Source organism: Engystomops pustulosus, chromosome 6 (assembly GCF_040894005.1).
Source record: "Engystomops pustulosus chromosome 6, aEngPut4.maternal, whole genome shotgun sequence".
NCBI classification, from domain to species: Eukaryota; Metazoa; Chordata; class Amphibia; order Anura; family Leptodactylidae; genus Engystomops; species Engystomops pustulosus.
In genome coordinates, this window is record NC_092416.1 from 125,135,288 (window position 1) to 125,161,531 (window position 26,244).

The 26,244-nt window shown below is 41.7% G+C and overlaps 1 protein-coding gene and 1 long non-coding RNA gene across 2 annotated transcripts in view; one reads left to right on the forward strand and one right to left on the reverse strand.

The window, feature by feature from the left end:
- LOC140064219 (peroxidasin homolog) overlaps window positions 1–25,894 on the forward strand; it is a 40,602-nt gene extending 14,708 nt beyond the window's left edge. Inside the window, exons 9-20 of the mRNA XM_072110895.1 lie at window positions 5,001–5,170; window positions 6,094–6,366; window positions 6,601–6,717; window positions 7,965–8,123; window positions 8,206–8,308; window positions 8,490–8,647; window positions 9,137–10,640; window positions 14,572–14,706; window positions 18,497–18,705; window positions 19,485–19,599; window positions 19,787–19,868; window positions 25,391–25,894. Of these exons, the coding sequence (XP_071966996.1) occupies window positions 5,001–5,170; window positions 6,094–6,366; window positions 6,601–6,717; window positions 7,965–8,123; window positions 8,206–8,308; window positions 8,490–8,647; window positions 9,137–10,640; window positions 14,572–14,706; window positions 18,497–18,705; window positions 19,485–19,599; window positions 19,787–19,868; window positions 25,391–25,471 (3,106 nt within the window). The 3' untranslated portion in view covers window positions 25,472–25,894. The remainder of the gene's footprint in view (window positions 1–5,000; window positions 5,171–6,093; window positions 6,367–6,600; window positions 6,718–7,964; window positions 8,124–8,205; window positions 8,309–8,489; window positions 8,648–9,136; window positions 10,641–14,571; window positions 14,707–18,496; window positions 18,706–19,484; window positions 19,600–19,786; window positions 19,869–25,390) is intronic.
- The window catches only part of LOC140064222 (uncharacterized), a 113,759-nt gene continuing 97,081 nt past the window's right edge, over window positions 9,567–26,244 (reverse strand). Inside the window, exon 2 of the long non-coding RNA XR_011847728.1 lies at window positions 9,567–10,593. This is a non-coding gene — a long non-coding RNA (uncharacterized lncRNA). The remainder of the gene's footprint in view (window positions 10,594–26,244) is intronic.

The following is a 26,244-nucleotide window of genomic DNA, read 5'->3' on the forward strand; positions in this document are numbered from 1 at the left end:
TAAAGTTCTGCATTATATATACCATTCACACCTCAAACTCTTAAAAATAGGAGCTGTTTAATAGTCCATGAATAACCAACAAAGTCTCAAAATATGAAAAGTCCTGTCATATCAACATTGTAGTAGATTAGATATATCTCAATATCCTTGCCACAGTAGAAACTCTTCTGCACCAAGTATCTCTCCCTTACCGTTGTTAGACCCTGTGGCTCAGTGATGGTGGATCTTTTAGAGGCAGAGTGCCCAAACTACAGCCAAAAACCTACTTCTTTATCACAAATTGCAGACACTGCTATCTAATCAGCAATTTATTGCTCCCTGAACAGGAGGAATCACTGGGCAGGAGCACCAGTGATAATCCAGCCCTTTCCCCACCTTCTTGCGTTTCCTGCAGTCTCGGGTAGCCCAGGAAGTGTTCTTAAAAATAATACTGAACAAGTCCTGGGTTGCCCAGAGGACTGCAGGAGGGTGCTTTGAGTTACTCATTTGGTTACATATGGAAACGCAATCCAAAGGCTCCACTTGTGATCACACGCGTAGGTGCAGCCTTTGTAATGTGTTTCAAAACGCAACCGAAATGCCACATGTAAACATGGCCCCAGGGCTCTACAAGCACATCATGGCACCTGAAAACTTATCTGCCCTAAAAAAGCTCATTGGTGCTCCTTCCCTTTAACGCCTCACCATGTGCCCTGACGGTGGATTACATCCACTTATTGGGGGGGAGGGGGGCACTTATTCGGAAAAAAACCCACAATATATTCCTAGATGCATTTTCTACTTTTATTCAGTTAATGTGGGTACATTTGTGGCTAAATGAATGTATTTATGATAAATGTTGGTGAATTCCAAATCAAACCTTCATTTGGTTTGAATTTCTGTAAAATACATAAAGGGTTAAAAAGCTTCTTACCTGCTGTTTTGTATCGTTTGAGGGGCAAAGTTAATAGAACGGGGTGATATGTGGGGGGTTTCTATTAACAAGACTTACAAAACCCCTACAGAAATGGTCCCTAAAATAATTGACTCTAAAATTTTCTTGAAAATTTTTGAGAATGCTGTTTGAATTGTGATCTTTCTAGCATCGTAATAAAACAAAACGACACTTCTAAAATTACACCAACACAAAGCTGAGATGTGGTAAATGTTAGTTGGTCTTACTACCCAAATTAGTTACTATCAGTTTGAAAAACAGAATATTTTGTTTGAAAGTTTGAAAATAGCTCACTTTTTCAAAATGTTTACCAAATTCACCTTTTTTCATAAATAAATGTTAAATTTCCGACTATTTTGAAGTAAAAAAATGTAACGGAAAAACAAACTCAAAAACACTTGGGTAAGTTAAAGCCTTCTAAAGTTATAACCAGATAAAGGGACATGTGCTGGTTTTGAAAAATAGGCCTTGGTAATCAAGGCGCAAATGAACTTGGTCACTAAGGGGTTAAACATCATATAAAACCTTAAAGCAATAATACAAAAACATTTGGCCAATTTCATGGTGTTCCAAATGGAAGGCCACATTGGCCAGAGTGGATATAATGGAAGACGTAGTTTACAGACCATTTGGTATTAACCAAGAACTACAACCTAAACAGGTTTACAAAGACACACACAAGGGGTAGGGGCGGGAAAACACAGGAGGCAACAGGTAAATTACCCATTTGAATTATATCGAACCAACGCTTTTTTCAGTCTTGGGCACACAAACTTTTTTTTCCTTCTGTCCGCAAACTAGGGTTTGTAGTTCCGTTTTTTGTTTTTCAATGATTTTTTGCCTTTTTCTCAGCCATCTTCCACACATGGCTGCGAATTGATGCATAATTGTGCTGCCTAGCAACAGTTTTGCCATACCTATTTGCAAGGATTTCACAGTCTGTGTATGAGCATAGTGATCCCGTGGAAAAAGTTTAGAGTATGTCCTTTTGTTCTTGGCTGTGTTTGTGGCTCTACTTTCTTATTGAAGTCATGTGTTATCTGTATAACTTCACATCTGTATAGTTTCACAGCACCAGCCCCACTGACATTTCTTAAAATGATAATATCATTGTCTTTTGAATAAATGTTGCTTTTTGTCTCCTTTAAATAAAAAATGTTGCTTTTTCTTCACAAATACCAGGATAGGTAAATGTCCAATCCAAAAGCAAAAAATGATAGTATGTGGAGTAGATACAGAATAGTATAAGTGGTCTAGGACGGGAATTCTCCAATTCCCCCTCAAATAACCCATTCACTGAATAGTGTCCAAAAAATGACCACACAAATTATGTAAACTTGCTTCACTTTACTTCAAATATCATGTACACCTTTATTAGGTACACCTGTCCATCTGCTCGTTAACACTTAATTTCTAATCAGCCAATCACATGGCGGCAACTCAGTGCATTTAGGCATGTAGACATGGTCAAGACAATCTCCTGCAGTTCAAACCGAGCATCAGTATGGGGAAGAAAGGTGATTTGAGTGCCTTTGAACGGGGCATGGTTGTTGGTGCCAGAAGGGCTGGTCTGAGTATTTCAGAAACTGCTGATCTACTGGGATTTTCACGCACAACCATCTCTAGGATTTACAGAGAATGGTCCAAAAAAGAAAAAACATCCAGTGAGCGGCAGTTCTGTGGGCGGAAATGCCTTGTTGATGCCAGAGGTCAGAGGAGAATGGGCAGACTGGTTCGAGCTGATAGAAAGGCAACAGTGACTCAAATCGCCACCTGTTACAACCAAGGTAGGCAGAAGAGCATCTCTGAACTTTGAGGCAGATGGGCTACAGCAGCAGAAGACCATACCGGATGCCACTCCTTTAAGCTAAGAACAGGAAACTGAGGCTACAATTTGCACAAGCTCATCGAAATTGGACAGTAGAAGATTGGAAAAACGCTTCCTGGTCTGATGAGTCTCGATTTCTGCTGCGACATTCGGATGGTAGGGTCAGAATTTGGCGTCAACAACATGAAAGCATGGATCCATCCTGCCTTGTATCAACGGTTCAGGCTGGTGGTGGTGGTGTCATGGTGTGGGGAATATTTTCTTGGCATTCTTTGGGCCCCTTGGTACCAATTGAGCATCATTGCAACGCCACAGCCTACCTGAGTATTGTTGCTGATCATGTCCATCCCTTTATGACCACAATGTACCCAACATCTGATGGCTACTTTCAGCAGGATAATGCGCCATGTCATAAAGCTGGAATCATCTCAGACTGGTTTCTTGAACATGACAATGAGTTCACTGTTATCAAATGGCCTCCACAGTCACCAGATCTCAATCCAATAGAGTATCTTTGGGATGTGGTGGAACGGGAGATTCGCATCATGGATGTGCAGCCGACAAATCTGCGGCAACTGTGTGATGCCATCATGTCAATATGGACCAAAATCTCTGAGGAGCTTCCAGCACCTTGTTGAATCTATGCCACGAAGAATTGAGGCAGTTCTGAAGGCAAAAGGGGGTCCAACCCATTACTAGCATGGTGTACCTAATAAAGTGGCCGGTGAGTGTATATTGGCATAAGCAGATACTCACACTATCCAAGGTTTAACAAGTTGCAAGCTATATAAAGGTTTACAATTTAACACTATTGTGATATGCTCTGGACACTGCAAGTTTGTTGGAATTAACAATGGATGATATTTGAAGTAAAGTGAAGCAAGTTTACATAATTTGTGTGGTCATTTTTTTGGACACTATTCAGTGAATGGGATAGGTAAATGTACCTTAGATTATTGAACATGGAAATAGATGATGGAATTCAGATGGTTGTGCTGCTGTATGTGGTGACTATAGTATATTAATAAATGTTGATTTTCTAGGGCACATTTACTTAGGGCCGTGCACCAGTTTTGTGTCGGACTATGCAGGTTCTTTCTAGTGCAAACTTCTACTAACACATTTATGCTGCACCTGACCCTTTTGTGGCCCAGCTGTACTGTTCTTCATGTGACTTTCTGCACTGAAGGGGGTGTTCCGATGCTCAGTTGGACCGTGCGCCAAAGTCCGACAGAATTGTGTTGCACGCCATATGTTAAAGGTTCACCGAAAAAAAAAAAATGGTGCACTCTTCTGGGGCAATGAAGGGGGCACCAGAAATCCTGAATCTGGTGCCCTCTGCACTCTGCACAGACAAAATACATATAGTGCAGTTTGCACTGTTCAAAGTTGCTATGTAAATTTGCCCCACTGTCTTATTTCCAGAGAAACAGGGTAGTTTAAATATACAGGCGGTCCCCTACTTAAGGACACCTGACTTACAGACAATCCATAGTTACAGACAGACCACTCTGACCTCTGGTGAAGCTTTCTGAATGCTTTACTATAGTCCCAGACTGCAATGATAAGCTGTAAGGTTTCTGTAATGAAGCTTTATTGATAATCCTTGGTCCCATTACAGCAAAAAATGTACAGTTTCGACTTACATACAAATTCAACTTAAGAACAAACCTCCGGACCCTATCTTGTACGTAACCCGGGGACTGACTGTAGTTGTAGTATATAAAGTGTTATTCTCTCTTATTATTTTGTGGTGTGTGAAAAAGTGAAAATTAGATTACTGGTGTTCATGTTCACCCATAAAATATCTGTTTAAATAAATCAAGCACAGTTATCTGTAATACACTTCCCAAACTATAAAGATATAATCTATAATATTTAAACAATGTGCAAAAGGATCAATGCCTGTGATTAGCAGAAGTGTCAGCGGGGATACAAAACCCTGTTTAAGAGTTCCAGGCCGAACTCCTTAGTGCTGTACATGTGGACTCGGATGTATTGGCCTGATGGTGGTTGTCACCATCAATAGTGGTATTAGGCAACTGTATAAAAATGTTATGCATGTTGTGCTTGATACTAGTATTTTGGCACTGTGCAGTATTATTTTAACCCAGTATTTGTGCTATGCATGGTATGGAAGCTCATTGAGGTTATAGTGCCACACTGTGAGATTTATGGAGTTACTATCAGAATTTTAGTATAGTGTACTCTATAACTATTTGTATGGTTTCTGCACAGCAATGAAATTGATACAGGCTATGACGGACGCCTGAATCTTTTACATGATGGCACCCTGATGATCCAAAATACACAGGAGTCTGATAAAGGTGCTTACCAGTGTACAGCCAAAAACATAGCTGGAGAAGTCCGCACACAGGAGGCCATTCTACGTTACTCTGGCAGCCGATGTAAGTAACATGCTTGTTGACTTGGGAGATTAAGTAATGCAGTAAATGTATGTATTTTTGGGAAAGTTTGACCATTATTAGTAGTCACCCAGTTTTCCTAAACTTGTGATATAGCCAAGGAAGCCATTCATAGTCATGGGAAACAGTTTGTGACCATCCCCCCACTGGGGGAACCTTTAATGTCAGTATTGGACTATGTTCACATCTGTGTTCAGTTAAATCAAAGACCTTCTGTATTACTTTTTTCTTATACAGTTTATACGGTTGTAAAAGACAAATGTGCATTAAGTTCAACCAAGGAAGGGGAGGGATTGGATAAGGAAGGGATTTAAAGGAAACAATCCTATATTATAATATAACTGTCAATGTTATTTAGATGTAAAAAGGCATCTAGGCCCTTCTAGATGCTCTCTGCTGTCTCTACTGTGTACTGACCAGCACCTGAGGCAGGCTACTTCACAGATTCACAGTTCTTACAGTAAAGAAACCTTGTCGCCACTGGTGATAAAACCTTGTTTTCTCCAGATGCAGACACAGCCTCGCCACAACTTGCTGCCACTCCTTGATCTAACTTGACAAACGTTAAGAGGACCGAAACATTGTATAATTTTGATCTGCTTTCTATATGATATTTATTGTATGCACTACGGTGAAGGCTATATATGTAAATAATTTTCACTAATAAAAGAAGAAAAGACTTTTTCATTGGTGTGTGCCATGCTCTTTGATAATTACTTCTTAACAAGGGAGTCTCCCATATTAACTTTCCCAAGGACATACTGTATGTGTATAACGTTACGTATATCCACAGTGAACCTCATTTGCCCCTTACGTTCTTCGATAAATGAAACTGGGCATTAGTTGTACTATCATTTTCTGTGTCTAACATTTCAATATCTTAATTTATAATCTCTTTCTTACAGCAAAGCCGTTTTTCATCATTCAGCCCCAGAACACAGAGGCCCTAGTGGGCAGCAGTGTAACACTAGAATGTGGTGTCTCTGGAGATCCCCAGCCACGTATTACTTGGACCACAGGCACAGGAGATTTTGTCTCCTCTAATGATCACTTCACCGTCACTAGCTCTGGAGGCTTGTACATCCAAAATGTCACCTTCTCTGAACAAGGGCTTTATTGGTGTCACGCCAGCAACAGCGAAGGCTCCATAAAGGCATCTGCTTCTGTTATTGTTCAAGGTAATACAAAGTACAAGGGGCTTTTGTTAACAGAGATTGAAAAAATACTAAATTTAAAGTAGGGCCAATTATTCTTTTGATAATTGTTGCGCCTGAAACGAAAAATTGTAAAGTAGAAAATATTTTACTTAATACCAATACTTTAGTTAATACTTTACTTAATACTTAATATTTTACTATATACTTAATATTTTACTTAATTCATACTTCCTGAATGAATTATTCTATTTCTAGAAGTGCAGAGGTTTACTGTGGTTCCCAACGACCAGACCTTGACTGAAGGTGAAGATGCTCAGTTCCCATGTGTTGCAAGTGGGAAACCAGCTCCGGTCATAACATGGACCAAACAAGGTAGTGCTCTCCTCCTTTCCAAACTATATTGTTGTAAGACCCTAGTAAGCTCTTGGTTTCATACAACATGACTTTTCATCTCAAGGCTGTAGAATTATGTAAGGCCCCTATGCTTAGTTAAGTCTAACGCAGCAAATCTCCAAATAACTCTTAGATATTCAATTTTCCGCAAATAAGTGCTTTCTCTTGTATAATGAAATCAATTACTGTCATTCTGCTTTATGTTATTTTATTGAAACTTTTGTTCCCCACAATTCACTGCACTTTTCGATTCCTGCAATGGATGAAATTGTGTCCTGGTCATTTGATGAACGTACAGGTGCAAGTCTTTGTTAAATGGTGCATCTCTGATGGCCTGTACTGTGCCATATAATCAAGAGACAGAGAAAGATTCTGCAAAATGAGTTTACAATTTGATATAAGCAAGCAGAAATGTATAAAAAGTGAAGAATTGCTATAAAAAGTATGTTAGAAAATTGTATAACACTTGTATTGTGCAAAGAATTACACTTGTTGAAACGCTAAGATCCAAATCCATCCTATAACACTGCTGCTGATCTTGGCTTGGGCTTTGTGCCACAAACTTTCGGACTGCCAGCCCTCACCATGACATAAAACACATGACTCAAAACAGTGTCCTGAAAAGGCTACACTTAAAGTGAACTCAAGTGTTGTAAGACAATACATGTTCATAAATGTAGAAACCAAACAATCAGTGATAAGTAAGGCAAAATTTTCCAACTCATTGATAACTCCTACAATGTTGTAAATATAGAGTACCCGTAAAGACACAGATAAAATTCCAAAACTAGGTTTTTGCCTTCAGGTGTACACATCTAGACCAGGTAAGAAATGTATAACAAAAAAAAAGACTGAACCAGTTTTCTACCTAAAAATATCGGCTTTTAATGTTTCATTTTAATTAAAAATCACTAACCTCCACAAAAGTAAATAGTTACAGGTCGCAAGAATATTTTTCTAAAAAATATGTTATGTGGACATCTCCTCATCATGTGAATGAACAACTAACACTGTAATAAGACTTCTTAAAAATCTGTCAAACTTGAAGCTAAGAATGGATCATCCTCTATTATAGGCCTGGTAATGATAATGTCCTAAATCCCAAGAAAGAAAACCTAATTTTAAATGATGTAACTGTAGCCTTTACTCTACATGTGTGATCTAACAGACATGTAATATCATTCAGCTATGAGCTATGGTCTGAGTGTATACTCTCTTGTCATCAGGAGATGAATTGCCAAATGATGGAAGGCACATAATTAAGGAGTCAGGGACTCTCCAGATCCTAAGGATCAGCCATCTCGATGGGGGCCAGTATGAATGTCATGCTACAAGTTCAATGGGGGTCAACTCTGTGTCGGTACAGCTTTATGTACAGTCACCAGGTAAGCATGTCTAGTCCAAAACAGTATTCTAATATTTTGAATCTCAAAGACTTTGTATACGGTAATGGTCTAATTTCTTCAGATATGGTACGAATTGGGGATGCTTATGTGGAGACGTCATTACAAGAGGCTATACATAGTGTCAACGCAGGCTTCAATACCACCCACAGACATCTGTTCAGCCGGTAGGACACTTGTTTCACAGGCATCTCTATGGATGGAAATGAACACTTTTTAAAAAACATTTTTCTTTGTGAAATTTACATCCAGAGCATCTGCTAAACGGATAAATGCTTTGATTATCTTTCATACAAAATGTATACATTTGTACTAAAAACTTGTTTATCTTATTTATTTTCTACACAGACTTCCCAAATCTCCTGCTGACCTCATGGCACTTTCCCGTTATCCCAGAGACCCTGAAGCCATTGAAACTATAAGGGCAGCAGAAATCCTAGAAATGACACTGAAACTTATAGAGGAACATGTGCATCAAGGGCTTACTGAAGATCTTAATATAACAAGTAAGTTTGGCTCTCACGACTGGTCTCGAAATGGAATCGGTATACTGGCACCTCCTAACAGCTGTAAGAAAATTGTTATAATAGTAAAAAATGGTTGTTAGAGTGTATGGTTATTAGCTTCACCTCTCTATTTTACTGATACAGGAGCCTAAAGATGAGTATATGCTCTATATTATTTTTTTAAGCCCCCTCCCCCATGTCATGTATAATAAAACCTTTGGTCCTATGGATATGTTAATTGTCCTGTGGATAAGGAATAACAAATTTCCTTATGTGTATAATTTATATATAATATTTAAAAGATTCTCCTTATGATTGTTACTGAAAGCCACAATGTTATTTGAATCTTAGAACTATTTAAAAAATCTACCATCAAAATCCATCATGATAAACCAGGAACCCTTACTCATAGATCCAGGCAACGTGACTGTGGTAATCTTCTTATATTTGTTATCTGTGGACTGATTTCTGTGTGAATTAATTTTACAGGCTACCACTACAGGGATTTGGTTTCCCCTCACTACATCAGCATGATTGCCAATGTGTCTGGCTGTTCTGCCCACAGACGTGCCCCAAATTGCTCTGATATTTGTTTTCACCAACGTTATCGCATGCATGATGGAACTTGTAATAACCTACAGCATCCAACATGGGGAGCATCCCTCACTGCCTTTCAGCGCCTTCTGAAACCCACCTACCAGAACGGAATTAATCTTCCACGTGGACTAGGAACCTCAGAAGAGTCAGGAGTCTTGCCTTTACCTCTACCACGTCTGGTGTCCACAACCATGATTGGATCAGAAACCATTACTCCAGATTTTCAATACACACACATGATCATGCAGTGGGGACAATTCTTGGACCATGATCTAGACCAGACCATCCCAGCCCTCAGTATGTCCAGGTTTTCAGATTCTGCACCTTGCAGCCAAGTTTGCTCCAATGATCCTCCTTGTCTTCCTATTGATATACCTGAGAATGATCCACGTGGAAGCAGTGGGCGGTGCATGTTCTTTGCTCGATCCAGTCCAGTCTGTGGGAGTGGAGTGACTTCTCTCCTTATGGATTCTGTTTATTATCGAGAGCAGGTTAATATGTTGACCTCATACTTAGATGCTTCCAATGTTTATGGAAGTACAGAGAAGGAATCCAGTGAGCTGAGAGATCTTACTAACCAGAAGGGTATGCTTAAAGCTGGCCAAGTGGTTCCTACTTCAGGAAAGCACTTAATGCCTTTTGCCATTGGACCTCCAACTGAATGTATGAGGGATGAAAGAGAAAGTTCTGTTCCGTGCTTTCTTGCAGGAGACCATCGAGCTAATGAACAGCTTGGTCTAACCTCTATGCACACACTATGGTTTCGGGAACATAATCGTATTGCAAAAGTTCTGCTCAAATTGAATCAACACTGGAATGGGGATAAGATCTACCATGAAGCCCGGAAAATAGTTGGTGCTCAAATGCAGCACATCACATATGAACATTGGCTTCCTAAAATCTTTGGAGAAACTGGTCTGAACATGTTGGGGGAATACAGAGGCTATGACCCTAATGTCAATAGTGGGATCTTTAATTCCTTTGCAACTGCTGCATTCCGATTTGGACACACATTGATAAACCCTACTCTTTATCGACTGAATGAAAGCTTTCAGACTATAGAAGAAGGACATCTCCCACTGCACAAAGCTTTCTTTAGTCCATTTAGGCTAATCCAGGAAAGAGGTATCGATCCAGTGCTTCGGGGTCTTTATGGGGTATCTGCAAAGATGAGGGTACCTGCAGAGCTACTGAATTTGGAACTCACAGAGAAACTGTTCTCTGCTGTACACACTGTGTCCTTGGATCTTGCCGCAATTAATATCCAACGTGGACGAGACCATGGTATTCCTCCCTACAATGACTTCAGAGTTTTCTGTAATCTCACATCAGCCCAGGACTTTGAAGACCTTAAAGAAGAGATTAAGAATCAAGATATAAGGGAGAAACTACGCAGGTGAGAATATTGTTTTCTTTATAACACACATCATCCTAAGAATTATTAGACATTGGTTTCCATTTTTCTATGATATATAGAGAGGCCAATAATGACCTGTAAATCAAATGGTATACAACAAAATTCTTATTTATAGGCTTGGCCCCAGTGCTAAATCTGACAAAAATCCCCCTACGTATGGCAGTTATAATGGCTTTTTTTAGGCATAAAATTATTTGAACTTTTGGGTACCAAAACCAAGGTATGAGTACTAACCTGTGCCCCCCTAATTAAAAAAACAGATTGGGGGGAATTAACATTAACTTTTGGTAAGTTTTCCACCTCTGGGATGGACCTAGGATTACACATGTTTCTGATAATCTTATAGGACCACTTTCTCCAGCCTTATCTAATGTAGTTTAGTGGATGATGAAAATGTTGGCTATAGTCTCTGTAGATGGTTAACCAGTCCTTAAAGGTAATTTCCCACATTTAAGAGTGTGGTGTTAAAAAAATGTCCTGGTTCCAGCACACCCCATTCATTCAGTTAAACACACTCGTACCTGAATACAGAGGCCAATGATTGGCTCAGCCAAATAAGACTTCACCAATTCTGACCCAACAAGAGGGGAAAGAGCACTGGAAATAGATGCCTTCTGGAGGTGAGCTTCTTTACTCCTTTTGTATATACACCAAAGCTCTGCCTGAATGGTATCTGCACACATGACATCTTTCCTGTCATCTTCCACTATGCTAATCCACATAGCGTAGCATTTTAATGTAGGGGATTTCTGACAACCCCATGCAAACATTAAAGCCTTAAAGGAAATCTACTATCAACATCAAGTATGATAAACTAGAGACACTTTGTCAGAACTCAAATTGTTCTGATGGGATCAGGTTTCAGGCTTCTTGCTGGAAAACCACACCCAGAGCTCCCTGTGATTGACAGCTCCCTTTCTGATCTTTGGGAAAGCTGGGTGTGAACTCGTTTTGTCTGCAGCTGTGGTTGAGTGATAGACGGCTGAGCCAGTCAGTGCTGGAGGTAGCGTCCATTGCTGCCTTATATTCTGCCCAACCCCTTGATTGGGTGCTGGTTATTGTAGTCTATCTGTGTATCTAGTGCTCTTGCCACCTTTGTTTGCTATTCTGTGTTTTGACTTCTGCTTTGCCTACTGACCTTTCTTTTGCTATACAATTCTGTACCTCTGCTGCCATCTTGGTTTTGATCCAGTTCCATCTGACTCCGCTTGTCTGTCTATATCTGTTGTTTGTCCCACAGTGTTGTGTCTCTCCCGGTGTTATCCTGCTTCTCCTCTCTCAGAGCTGTGTTAGATTTCTGTGCACCAGTGTGAACACTGGTCTATCTCAGGATTCCTGTCACCTGTCCGCTCCACCATCCAGCAGCTGCTAGACAAAGTAAGTCTTCCCTATCATCTTGTAGGGTTACTCAAGTACTGTCAGTTAGGTTCCTGATAGTTGCTACACCCATCTCAGGGCGGTTTCTCTGCTGTAGGCAGGGCCTTAGCCCGCAGAGACATTGCAGGGTGAGTTCGCCACCAATTGCCTAGTATGACAGCTAGCACCAAGCCTGGTTGCAGTTGCGCGATTGCTGGTCCGGTACTAACACATTTTTGATAGAGCCAAGAACTATGATTGTGATAACCTTCTTATATTAACTTTTAAAAATATGCTAATGAGTCAGAAAGGCTACTGCGACAGTGTGCATGGAACACGCCCCCTTCCCCTTTGTGAAATTTCCTGTGCTGCAGTTAGATTACATCATGCAGATGGAGGAGGAAGTGCTTAGGGAGAGGGGGAGAAAGTCTAACAGCCAGGGAATCTGCAGTACAGAGGGTAGACACCCCAGTAGCCCCTCAGGCTCATCAGCATCATTTTAAGTTTATTTTGGAAGGAGGAGGCTAACTGAGTATATTTGATGGTGAGCTTTCGAGAATACTAGTTCTCTTCGTCAGACATGTTATGCATGAAACTTCACAAAAATTCACAGCATTTTATACACACTAAACAGTGATCATCAGAGTATATTAAAAAAACCTCTAAAACAACAGATTGATAAAAACAGGGACATCTTATTTACAACAGGATGGCAATAAAAACATTGAAAACCTATGAGGCGAGACAAATGAGCCCTGGCTCTTATCTGCTTGTGGCCTCCAGGTCAGAGGTAGGAGGTCATGAAGCTGGCATGAATGTTAAGACCACTTTGTAAGTTATTGAATCTCTGCATTAATGTATACTCCCATTCTTTCCTTTCCCTCTGTGTCTTAAAATGTCCCATTTAAATAGTAATCGGCAAATCTTCCATAGTGTGGTCCTCTCTGGAGAAATGTGCAGCCACTGGGAGATCTTTCCTTTCATGTTTAATATCAGATCTGTGTGAGTTCATACGTTGATGGAGTCTCTGGCCTGTTTCCCCAACATAAAGGCCTGTGGTTGGACACTGCTGACACATAATAAGGTAGAGAACATTAGAGGACCTGCAGGAAAAGGTTCCCTTGATCTGATGTACCTGCTGTGATTGAGGTACAGGTACCTGGTCAGCTGTGCGAATGTGCTGGCACGTTTTACACCTGCTTTGCAGGCAGGGTGAGGTACCATTTTCTCAAAATTAGTTTTAAAGTCCTAGTGTTCATTTGGGTGTTCAGATACATGAAAGGGTCCCTGATTTTAGTTTAGTCAGAAGACAATTAAAGGGAACCCGTCAGTAGAAATTGGCCTAAACCCTACCAGTCTGTTGTCAAGCAGCTTAGCACCTTCCAGAACACATTTCTTTCATGGCCTAGTGTGGTGGCATTATCCAGAAAATTAGCTTTAAAATGGTTGTATAAAGTCAAGGAGGCGAAGATTTTAGCACTAATGTCAAGCTCTCCACACCTCTGCTGTGAATGAGATCATGACCCAGACTTATGGAGAGATGGTAAGTGTTGTCCCTGGATAAAAGACTGTCAATTACATTGCAGGGACTGATCTGTGGAGAAGAGAGCATGACTTTAGTACTAAACTCTCCACCTCTGTGACTTTCTACAACCAATTTAGATTTCATTTCAAAGTTAATTTTCTGGATTCAGCCACAGAGTTGGGTCATGAAAGAAATATGATCTGGAAGGTGTTAATCTGTGACCTGAGGTGCGGTGAAGCCTGGAGAAGCCAAGCTGCTATTTTGGTGAAAAGACACAGTGAAGACACAGGGAAGACCCAATCTCCACTTCTATACCGCAGGGTGAATATAAAAGTTTATTATTTGTAAACGGAGTCCACTGCTGGGAATGAGGCTGCTGCTGGGACATGTTATGTGTAAAGGGGAGGCTGCTGGGGCATTTTATGTGTAAAGGGAGGCTGCTGTTGGGACATGTTATGTGTAAAGGGGAGGCTGCTGGGGCATTTTATGTGTAAAGGGAGGCCGCTGCCGGGGCATGTTATTAGTGAGGTGAGGCCGTTGCTAGACATGTTATTAGTGAGGGGAAGCTGCTTCTGGGGCATTTTATTAGTAAGGGGAGGCTACTGCTGGACATTTTATTAGTGAACGGAGGCCGCTGCTGGGAAATTTTACTAGTGAAGGGAGGCCGCTGCTGGACATTTTATTAGTGAAGGGAGGCCTTCACTAATAAAATGCTTTGGTGCAGTAAAATGTTTGGTGCAAACCTTGTTGTAATTACTTTTACAACAAATGTTTGATAACTGGCCCCTCTCATTCCTAGTTATGCCACTGCTAGACAACTTACTGTTAGTGATTTATCTAGGGCAGTTTCTGCTGGCAGGTTCCCTTTAAAATATGGTTAAATCACAACTGTTCTCAAACTTGCTTATTTATCATACATCATCTTTATTTCGTACAGGCCCAGTTGTATAGAGAATTACGCATATCACTAAATCATATGTATAAAAATGGGACTTGTCTTTAAATGTTTTTTTTTTATATTAATTTCAGCTTATATGGGACGCCGAAAAATGTAGACCTTTTCCCAGCCTTAATGGTGGAGGATTTGGTACCAGGAAGCCGACTTGGACCCACATTAATGTGCCTTTTAGTGACTCAGTTCAAAAGACTTAGAGATGGAGACAGGTAAATATAATATTGTGTTCCAGTACTAAGGGACCAGTGTCAAAAAGAAAATACTTTGCAATTTAAGCCTATTTCTTATTAGTCAAAATGCTACTTTAAATCCTTCTATGGAGAATAATACAGTATATCTAATACAATACTAGCTGTACAAGAATCAAACTTCTCCTACCAATATGTGCAAGAATACGCACAGCCAAATTATTATGACACCTAATATCCAGAATCAATGCAGAATAAAATGTAATGGGAGGGATTTCTCAAAATGCTGGATGTTTGCTTAAAGGGGTATTCCCACTAAGACAAGTTTCTTAAATGTACTTTGAATTACAGAATGTGTTATTTTGTTATCCTCGGTTATTAACAATAATAGAGCATTTTACGGATATACGTAAGTCCAACCTGTCTCTATCAGTCCTGGTGTACACAATTTCAGCTGTCCCTAGACACGACCCTTTAACTTCTGACTTGGGGTCGGGAAAGCCATCTTAGATTTCTGTGTGATGGCCATGGAGCCGAATTTTCTCTCTCTGCTCCCTGCACTCTAGCCTCGGCCCTCTGCAGACCATACACTGACCTGCTGTGATACACACACACAGAGTTCCTTCCGGCAGAAGCGTGAGAAGTGTAAAGATACAGACAGTTGTGGAATAGAAGAGATACAGCAGAGCTGACTATCATTGTGTGTAATAGGCATCTCATCATCTCTGATCTGTCTCATCTCTCTTACTATGTGTCAGATACTAGTACAATGTCCAGAGGCTAAATGAAAGTTTATATAAACCTGGATCCTGATAATATAACCACATTGTCAGCTCACAGAACCAGATGCATCATAATGGTGCACATTTTCTTACCCATCAGATGGAGTTCACCGAAAGTGTATTTCCGACGAGTTCACCTTCTTTTAAGTGGTGCATGTAAGTGCATTGGATTGTGACACAATTTGAAAGTTAAATCCTGCGCTGAGTCCGAATCAGTCGAATCATCCAACGGCACGTCCCCTAATTTGTGTCACATGGAAGCCACCAATGCTAAGCCAAAAAAACGATTGCTTGCGACACAATCCCAGCGCAAACACTTGCTAAATACCTGTCCAAGCTGTGCAACCCTCAGAAAATTAGCAAATTCCGACCAAAGTGCAATCCGCGACCCTTAGCAAATGAGACCCAATGGGGCATATTTATCAGGGCCTCTGCGCCACGTCAGCACTATTTTTCCCTCTCCGCCACCTTCACGCCAGTGGGGTGTGAATGGACGTGAGGGGGAGTGCGGCTGGCCAAGTATAGGGCATGGCAGGCTGGGAGTTGACTGGCAAGGAGCATCACTGTCCCCGCATCGGTCACTCGCTGCTGCCAGTGAATTTTCAGGGCCAGGGCCTGGCGTTGATTAAATGCTGCACGGCCGCCTGCCCCTATATATCAAGAGGTGGAATGATAAATATGCCCCAATGTGTCTGCTTAGAGCAGGGGTGCTCAACCCGTGGCCCGACAACCCACAGGTTGCAGCCCCCACTCTGCTGCCTGCAGCTTTTAGTGCGGCAGCAGGGCCGTAATTTTACTCAGTTTTAACTCTGCAATTCGCGGCAAAAACGTAATAAAACAAGTGTGCAGTAAGCACACAGAGGTGCAGGACCATCCCAGCTGTATAGAGGAGAAGTTCAAAGACATGTGATGTCATCATCACATGACCGTCCGTTTCTCCTCTATGCAGCCTCCTGCGGAACAGGACTGCTCACAGAACTGGGAGCCGGAGGTGAGAGAAGTGGGGATAACAGGGGGGACTAGAACTGGGGGCAGTAGGGGGGACTAGAACTGGGGGCAGCGAGGGGGGACTAGAACTGGGGGCAGCAGGGGGGACTAGAATTGGGTATGCAGGGAGGGACTTGAACTGGAGGCAGTAGGGGGAACAACAATTGGGGCCAGGAGGGAGGGGGAACTAGAACTGGGGCAGGAGAGGGCTGTCTGAGTGAGAAGAGAGAAGACCTGGGGGAATAGGTGTCTGTGGAAGGGGGAAGAGCCGTTTTATAGTAGTTATATGCCAGTACATAGGGGGCAGTATTATAGTAGTTATATTCTTGTACATAGAAGCCAGTTTTATAGTAGTTTTATGCTTGTACATAGGGGGCAGTATTATAGTAGTTCTATTCTTGTACATAGGGGACAGTATTTTAGTAGTTATAATCCAGTACACAGGGGGCAGTATTATAGTAGTTATATTCTTGTACACAGGGACAGTATTATAGTAGTTATATTCTTGTACATAGGGGGAAGTATTATAGTAGTTATACCAAAAAAGTATATGAATTTGGTGTATGGTCACCCTTGGGTGGTGTACTCATATTGTGCAGTGCTTGTATAGATGGAAATAACAGAAAAGGATGTAGCCTTAAAAAAAAGAGTTGATCCTTTGTTTATTAGTTATTACATAAAGAGATACAAAAGTCAAAAATTCATTAAAAAGTGTACACAAACTTATAAAGGTACACAAAGGTATACAAACTTATAAAGGAAAGCCACGATGGCTATACAATATAAACAATTGCTGATGGGTTTGTGGTTGTGCATTGAGTATTTGAACATCTAGAATGAGATACTCCTAAATGTGCTTTACTGGATAAAGACCTAGTTAATTCTGAAGCCTTGGTCATGTTATGCAACAATTTTGGCATTATCACGTCAAATTGTCCCATCAGCCTTAGAAAAAAACGTAAACATGTATGTAAAGATGGACAGATACCTCAGACATTCTCAAACAATTTGGGTATCATTAGATACAGAAAATACCCCAAGAAACCAGCCTTTATACATAATGCATCTGTTTGGTCCAATGTCAGTACTCTTGTGCAAAATTAAGCTTTTTTTTTTTAGCTGATGATCCATTGTAAGAATGGGTGTAATCCCCAACAATGTGCTCTGGATCAAATTTTAAGTGTTCAATGCACACATTGGAAGTGCATATGGAGACCTTGGACCAATTTCCACATAGTCAAATTGGTTTCAGTCACCCAACTCATGGTAAACTTAAACCACAGCACATCTGTGAATGGTTTTTAAAGTTAAAATCCTGATCATCTGCAAAAAATGATTGGCCCCCCAAAAAATCCCAAAATAACTATACATGGTCCACACCAAGAAAGATATGCAACTACAACAGTCAAGATTTTTATTAGGTATGCCTTAAAAACACATTTAAAACCGTATAGGTTAATGCAATATAGCCGGTACAAGTAAAAGTCCAAAAATTTAAAAACACAAAAAACATAACACAAATCAAACATGTGGAAACAATACACCAGATACACTCAATAGGGGAGATCTATCACATAAAAAATCAAAGAAGCCTCCATTGCAGGACTTCTACTCCTCCTCCATAAAGACATGCTGTGATTTTATGTGATCAGATACATACATACATGGGGTAGACATTTCAAATGTAACTGAGTAAAGGACCTTAGATGACATCACCCTGGTCACATGACATGCTGAGAAAAGGCATGGAACATGGGGAGGAGTAGATGAGAGGGGGCAGCTGAGAAGAACACGCCCCTTACGATGCCAGGTAATCTAAGATAAAATTAATTTATGGGGATGGAAGGTTAACATTTCTTAGCTAAAGAAGGTTGTCACTAGCTGTATTTGCAAGGAGTTTTTACAGTGGAAAGGCCATAGTGGACTTTCAACTTCAGAAACATTTGGTGTAGCCTTTCCTTAGTATTGTATTTTAGCTGCACTTGTAATCATTTCTAAAGCTAAATTAGAGATGCTTTTTAACTTTTTAATGTTTCCTGTAGATTCTGGTATAGAAACCCAGGTGTATTCACTCCAGCTCAACTCACCCAGATAAAGCAGGCCTCCTTGGCTCGGATCCTCTGTGATAATGGGGACAATATCCAACATGTGCAGAAAGATGTTTTCTATGTAGCCTCCTTCCCCAAAGGCATGCAGAAATGTGAGGATATTCCAGGGATAGATTTAAGTTTCTGGAAGGAGTGCTGTGACGGTAAGTAGGATGGGGGTTAATATTTTTATTGCTTAAAGTATCGTTCTTTAAGGTACAGCTGCATACCTCCCAACCAACCCGGATTCGGAGGGACAGTCCTGGTTTTCAGCTGCTGTCCCAGGTGACCATTGGATGACCCCTCTCTGCCCCACTTTGTCTCGCCTATTCATGGTCCTTTACATGATGTCACTGAGCTCTCGGGAGGTCTAGTGTGCAGTGCATAATGCATTGTTATACACTGTTCCCCGTGGCTGTGCTATGGATCCTGAGAGCTCGGTGACGTCACCGTCTCGCGGAAGAAAGAAAGGGAGGGCAGGCAGGGCTGCTTAAGTCAGGCGGTAGGCATGAATAATTAGGATAAAACCCGAGCGTCAAGCGCCCTGCACGGACGCTCATTAGCATAAATTTAAAAACACTTTTCCGACGAAATAGCAATGTTCCTGTTCATTACAAGACCTGCATCTGCATAACAACTCCTGTCTAAAGGTATGTTTGCCTAATGATGGGTGTTTCCAAATGGTAGGTGTCCTTTAAGAAAATTGTCCTCGTGGGAATACTCTTTAAAGGCTGATATTATACTATGCTTGTTAGTGGGGCAATGGGCGTGGTTTATCAAAAAGGGGGAGGTATTTTTTTTTGCCCAAAAGTTAGGAGGTATGTAGCTAAGCTGGTGGGGCTCAGAGACTGGATTTAGAACCCAGTACATGCAGGATGATAATAGCAGTAAATTATTATGTTATTTATATATGACCTGTTCTCTCATTTTTATGTGGAATCAGGATGTAGAAGCAATGGTCAGTTTGATTCTCTTTCTCTGCAATTCCGAAGTCGAAGGGACCAGCAGTTAAGTTATTCTGAAGACAATCCTCACATTCTCAGTGCAGAAGACTCTAGGTATGTTGTGAATCTCTTTTATGGGTTTGTATATGAATAATTTGTATAACAAAAGGCAATCAACAATATCCAGCAGTTCTTGATTCATACCTGGACCTATAATGAAAGGAGGTTGATAGCACAGCACCCCATAGACTGATAATGTCAGGAGAGAGCTTTCCAATGATATTCTTTTCCTTCATTACAGACTGCATGAACTTCCTTATGACTATTCTGCAGAAAACCATGTGCCTGGACTGGAAAGTGTAATCTCCACTCTGCAGAACAAGGTGAAACTAAAAAAGTATTTTAGGCTATCTGGAAAATTGAATGTACTTAAAGGGAACCTGTCACCAGGAGACCTATTTTTAGCACTCCCCCATTCCCCACAGAGCATAATACATACACTGCCAAAGTGGTTTTGTATTAAAAATTGGTTTTACAGAAAAAAAGATATGTTGTACCTTTCATTAGCATCTGCTGTGTGACTAGGTAGTTGTCAAATGGGAGGGGCTGGAAAGGAGCAGTTTCCCCCCACCCTTGGGGAACAGCTTCTCCATGTGACCTTTTCAAATATATGAAAACACCCATCACTTGGCTTAGCGACACCCCCTGCTCCTCTACAGCCAATCCCGAGTAAGGGGAGTTATTAATATATTTGAAAAAGGTCACATGTTTCCCAAAGGTGGGCGGGGGGGGGGGAACTGCTCCTTTCCAGACCCTCCCATTGGGCAACTGCCTAGTCACACAGCACATTTTATGGAAAGGTATAATATAACATATATTTTTTTTCTGTAAAACCAATTTTTAATACAAAAACACTTTGGCAGTGTATGTACTATGCTCTGTGGGGACTGGGGGAGTGCTAAAAATGGGTCTCCTGGTGACATTTCCCTTTAAGATAAATTAAGCCGCAAAATATCTTCCTTTAGACAACATTTAACCTCTTGCAAAATGGCTGATAACTTAATACGATATCCAAAATTCAGCAAGATTCCGTTCACAATGTAACATTTGCAGCTCAACTTAAAAGGGCAACATTGCAAAAAAGAGTACTTTTGATTTTGACCAATTTGAAGTGGTCAAAAGCTCTACCTGCGGCCAACAAAAAGTTCACTTCCATGTTTGGCTGCAACTGCATGTATATGGTGGAATTTCTAACAAATGTTTATGGTGGGCAAAAACCAACAGTACAAACAGCATGTAGCATACGGCTGCCATAGGAGTGCACTGGTCATGGCACGGTGAGCACAACGCATCTCTCTACCTTTTGCTGTACGTACGGCAAGCTTGCATTGTTCCCTATTAGAAATTAGTTGAACTGGGGGGCATGTCCAGATGTCAGCCGAGTAAGACGTCTCGGCACTGAGCTCCATCACCCGGGGCTAAAATAAGCACCCACCCGCTTGGTTACTAGCACCTACCGGCTCACCATGGGCAACCGCTGCCGCACAAAGCTCCAGGGAGCCTCTCTGGCCCGGCGCTTCTGCTCCCTGTACCCTGGACGAGTTTGTGTTTTGGGAGATACGTGCCAGATCCAAGATGGCGCCGAGGGCTGAGACTCCCGCGCCTTCCAGCACACAGGGCCCGTCTCCATCCTTCACAGCAGTCGTACAGGCTGGCATACAAGGGGAGAAGCGGACCCCTGCAGCGCCAAGCAACAACAGTCAGCCGCGAACTGACCCCAATGAGGTACACTTGGGACAGGAATTTGCCCAAAGCCCTAACTTGAGAGGGGATATAATGCAGTGCAGTCCCTACTAATTAACCTTGCCATACCAGTGGCTCCTGAGTGCCTGCAGAGTGTCCTGAGAGCCCTAGCCACCAGGCTACAGTGTCTCATTAACACCCTCCACTCCCTCCTTATGGAGCAATCTGAGAAGATACCAGACCTGCAGTCCCATGTGGAGGGCCTTGATAATAGGGGTCTGATAAATAATATCAAGGTCAGAAGGATCCCGGAGGTGCAGGATGCTCAAAGTTTATTGGCATTTCTCCACCTACTGTTCTGTGCCTTGCTAGGTAGGAACCCAGAGGTTCCCATTAAAATGGACAGGGCTCATCGAGCACTTAGACTGAAAGCCCATCTCTGGACACCCTAGAGACATTGGGGCACATTTACTTACCTAGTCCAGTTGCGATCCCGCGGCACGTTGTCTGCCGGGATTCACTAAGGTCGTGCGCCCGATATCCAGCAGGTGTTGCTGCTGCGCCGAGGTCCACCGGAGTTCACCTTCTTCTTCTTGGTGCATGTAAGTGCTTGATCTTGCGACACATTGTTTTTTAAATTCTGCGTCTCTTCTGAATCCGTCACGTCCAATCACGTGCAGCAATTCCCGGGGCAATTAGTCGCAAAACGGAAATATTCAGGAAACCCGACAAAAGTGCGGCATTCGGACCCTTAGTGAATGAGCCCAAATATCTGTTGCATTACCGACTTTCTCCTGAAGGAGGAGATCATGGCTAAAGCACGTAAAAAAACCCACATTGATTTCCAACAATTTTCCCAAGATCTCTCATGGGTTACATTAGAACATCGGAGAACAATTATGCCCCCTGCTAGAGGTTCTAAGGAAAGCTAATGTGCATTACAGATGGGAATTTCCATTCAGCCTGGCAGCCTGAAAGGGCAATAGAACAGCAATAGTGCGCTATCCAGCGGACTTGAATGCCTTCTCTAACTCCCTAGACCTGCCGGACCCAATAATCCCAGAATGGAGCCTACCTTCTTCAAACCCACCACTTTCACCGACCTGGCAACGTAATGCTCCTAGGAAGGAACTGCGGAGATCACCAGAGCCGACTAGATCTTCTCCACTTCCTGCTCACCTGCGCACCACACCAAAAGGTCCAAGAAGCTAAAGGACCGTGATCAGCAGAGTCCCCCTGGGGCGCTGGTGTTGTAGTTTCCATAGAGGGTAGTAGCTTCTTGCTCCACCTGGTATCCTTTTTATGATTTCATTTTTTTTTTGTCAGCCCGAATGGACTGCCTTGGAATGTCAATTTTGTGGCGCATAGAAGGTTAGATGTCTGCCACGCTAACCAGGATTGGGTTTGTCTGCCTCCTTCGGTGTTAGACTCCTTCAGGGCTTGACCACGAATGGATGCATCACCCATTCCTCGGAACCTGTCCAGAGGACATTTCACCCCGTATGAAATCCGAGGTATATATTCAAAAATGTATTTTTTAGATTTACAACTTTTATGTTACCTTTGATGTTAAATGTTTATATTGTTAATGTCACTACAACTGTACACAAACAACCTGGCACTCTCTGCAACACACCCTGTTTGTGCTTGAGGACTACATTTAGTTTGACTTCATATCATAAGAGATGGTTAGAATCATTTACCTTAACTCTTAAAGGGTTGATTTCCAACTCCAAGCGTCGATTGTTGCTGCACAAGTTAAACCAGCTTAAACCAGACATTCTTACAAGAAATGTCTTACTTTACAGCATCGAGAATGTTTAGATCTCCTAGAAGAGGATATTTGGCTACTTCAGCAACAAAAACAGCAGGGGTAGCGATCTTGATAGCCTGCTCCTGCCCCTTCCAGGTGCTTGACTCTTTTCCATATCCGGAAATCTCCACGAGGCTATGCTACGGTTGTTTATATTGGTGATCCTGAAAACGGGAAAAGATCCCCTAGATTGCACAAGCTTTCGCCTATATCCCTATGGAAGTCTGATCTGAAGATCTTTACCAAAATATTAGCTAATAGGTTGGAGGACTGGCTACCCCAATTAATACATAAAAACCAGGTTGGGTAGGTGAGGTGAGCCGGAAGAAGCGCACGTAGCGCGAAACAGCCGTCGCTCCAGTTTGCACCGCAGGAGGAACATCTCTTCACCCTCCCCTTGGTATGTACTCCCTTGATGCCTAATTAAGAAACTTGTTTTTGCTACATGGTGTCAGGATCGTCAGTGAACCTTGGTGAGTGCCATCCTGCTTCTTCCACTTTACATTCCAAATTTGGACCCCTTTACATGTAAACCACTCCCATTAGGGGAGTTGGTAGATTAATACCTTTGTCTGGTGGGAGCGGAATTGACCTGCCACCAAATTAATTATTTTATTTTCTCCATATTGGGGACAGAAACAACTCTTAGACCCACGCCTTTAAATTGCTTTGTGCACAGGGTCCTTCTACCAAGGGCCTAATCTCTAGCCTTTACTTTATGGCCAGATGGCATGGATGGATAAACAATTTACCCCCGAAAAATGGCAGACGATTTGGGCCAGAGTTTTTGCACTCTGTATAAAGAGAATCATTAAAACTTTTGCTGAATTGGTACCGCACGCCTGAGCTCTTACATAAATTTTACCCATCAGTTCCCAATATATGCTGGAGATGTGGAGAGAACGGATGCTACTCTGTTTCACATTTTCTGAAACTACCCGGCTCCAGAATTTTTGGCAGGATTCTGAATGTGCAAGTCTCGTTGGACCCCGAAATTTATATACTTAATCTTTATCCTAGTTTCTTTAGGGGTTCCAGTGCCAGGTTGTTTCTACATATAGTAACAGCAGCGAAGTGTCTGATTTCTTTGAATTGGAGACGCTTTGCTCTTCCATCGTTGCTGGATCTGTACACACGTCTCAGAGATCGATGGAACATCTCACCGCTGTACTTCGCCATACTATAGATAAATTTGAAAATGGGATACATATAATGCAAAAATGATTTCCTGAAATGTTGTTACATGGTTAAGCTACTTTGATGCTATCATATCTATGGCATTATACTGCAAATACTCAGTACAAGTGACAATTGTTACTTTCTGTTCTTTTTTTGTTGTTGTGTTCTGCTGATGCAGAGATCCATATTGTATTTCGGTTTGTTGTACTTAAATTCTATGTTTTAAAAAAAAAAAAAAGAGTGGAATAAAAAAAAAAATTATTTGAACTGATGTCCATTTTCAGCCGTGAGACTTGGACTTAATGCCAGATTGCTGGCTGTACTTGTAACTAACCATGGCTATAGTTGGCCATGGGGTGTAGAGGCTGCCAATTCGCTGGAATGGCCATCAATTTGGCATTATGTCCAGGTCGCACAGCCAAACCCAAACTCCGAAGCCAGACATTAAGTTTGCTCATCTCTACTCACTATGGAGAGGGGAGGAGTGGAGAGCGCTAATCCCCTGGCCTTCTCCAGTCGGCCGTATACTAAGTTCTGGTGAAAGGGTCCTTATGCTTGCAGCTTCATCAAGCCAAAAACCACCAAACCTCTCTGAAACATGTTTTTAGCATTGTTACTCAGCCCCATCCCTCTTCCGAAAGCTGAACTACATTAACCTGAGAACGCAGTGAAAACATGTTCCTACAGCAAAAAAAGATGCAAAGGATGAAATTCACTGGCAAACCTACAAGAATAATTGACATGCAGCAGGTGTACACAGTGGGGCACATTTACTTATAAATAAGCCCCAGTATGTGGATGGATGTGCTATCTACTTTGCTACAACTGCAAAGTGTTGTGGGGTTACTGCTACTCAAAATGCTCTTCTCACTCAGTATATAGACGCTTTCTTAATGATAGGAAATATGATATCTTCAGTATGAGGTAATTTTAACTCTCCCTCTGAAGCTATAAAGGCAAGGTGGAAGAATCAAAGATGGCCTTCCTCTTTCAGCATGCGTTAGCATACCTATACTGATCTTCGACTTGTTTTAAAGCCCTGAATCTTTAGTTGAAGCTCTCACTGCTTCCGGGGCTGGGGTTTAACCATATATTTTCCCTAACTCCTCATCTTGGAATAAACTGTTAATACTATCAGATCGAAACTTAATTTTGAATATTCTGTTTTAGGTTCAGGAGCTTGAAGCACAAGTGAAGCACCTACGAAAGATTTTGAAGGATGAATACCTGGAGCACCCAAGTCAAATGTGATGTAGGACACTTGGACTTATTTTGCTGTGCATCCAGAACAGAACATTAGCCAGATTTACTGTACTCCTCCCAGCTAAGATTTAGATGGATGTAGATGATTGATTAGTATAGAGAATTGTTACACCGTGAAAGCTAATTTTATTCCAGGCCCAATTGGTTGTGAATTCCAGCTCCATCCTATTGACTTAATTGGGAAAACCTTGCAGTGAGTTGCAATACCAGTCGCTGCGTTTACACACTATATGCAGCATAAAAATAGTAGTGCTGTAATATACCCATACTGTATATACAGGATAGCAGTAGATCTCTTGAACTTGGTTTGAAACTTAAAGGAAACCTACCACGGCTCGCATGATAAAATCATGCGAGCAGACCGCCCGGTAGGCTATTTAATACTGATGCCGGCACATACTTTAGTTAGGCACAGCGATCGTTAGTTTAGCTAAAAAATAGCCCTCCGGTGCTACCCTACGTCATCTTTGGAAGGAAGATGGCTTCCGATCTTTAATTATTCCTGCCTCCTTCATTGTACCCGTCCTCCTTTAGGTGCTGAGAGCTTGTTGACGTCATGGCTCTCGGCACCTGAAGGAGGACGGGTATTATGAAGGAGGCGGGAATAATTAAAGATCGGAAGCCATCTCCCTTCCGAAGATGACGTAGGGTAGCACCGGAGGGCTATTTACATATGTAAGTTAATCTTTTTTTTTAGCTAAACTAACGATCGCCGTGCCTAACTAAAGTATGTGCCTGCATCAGCATTTAATAGACTACCG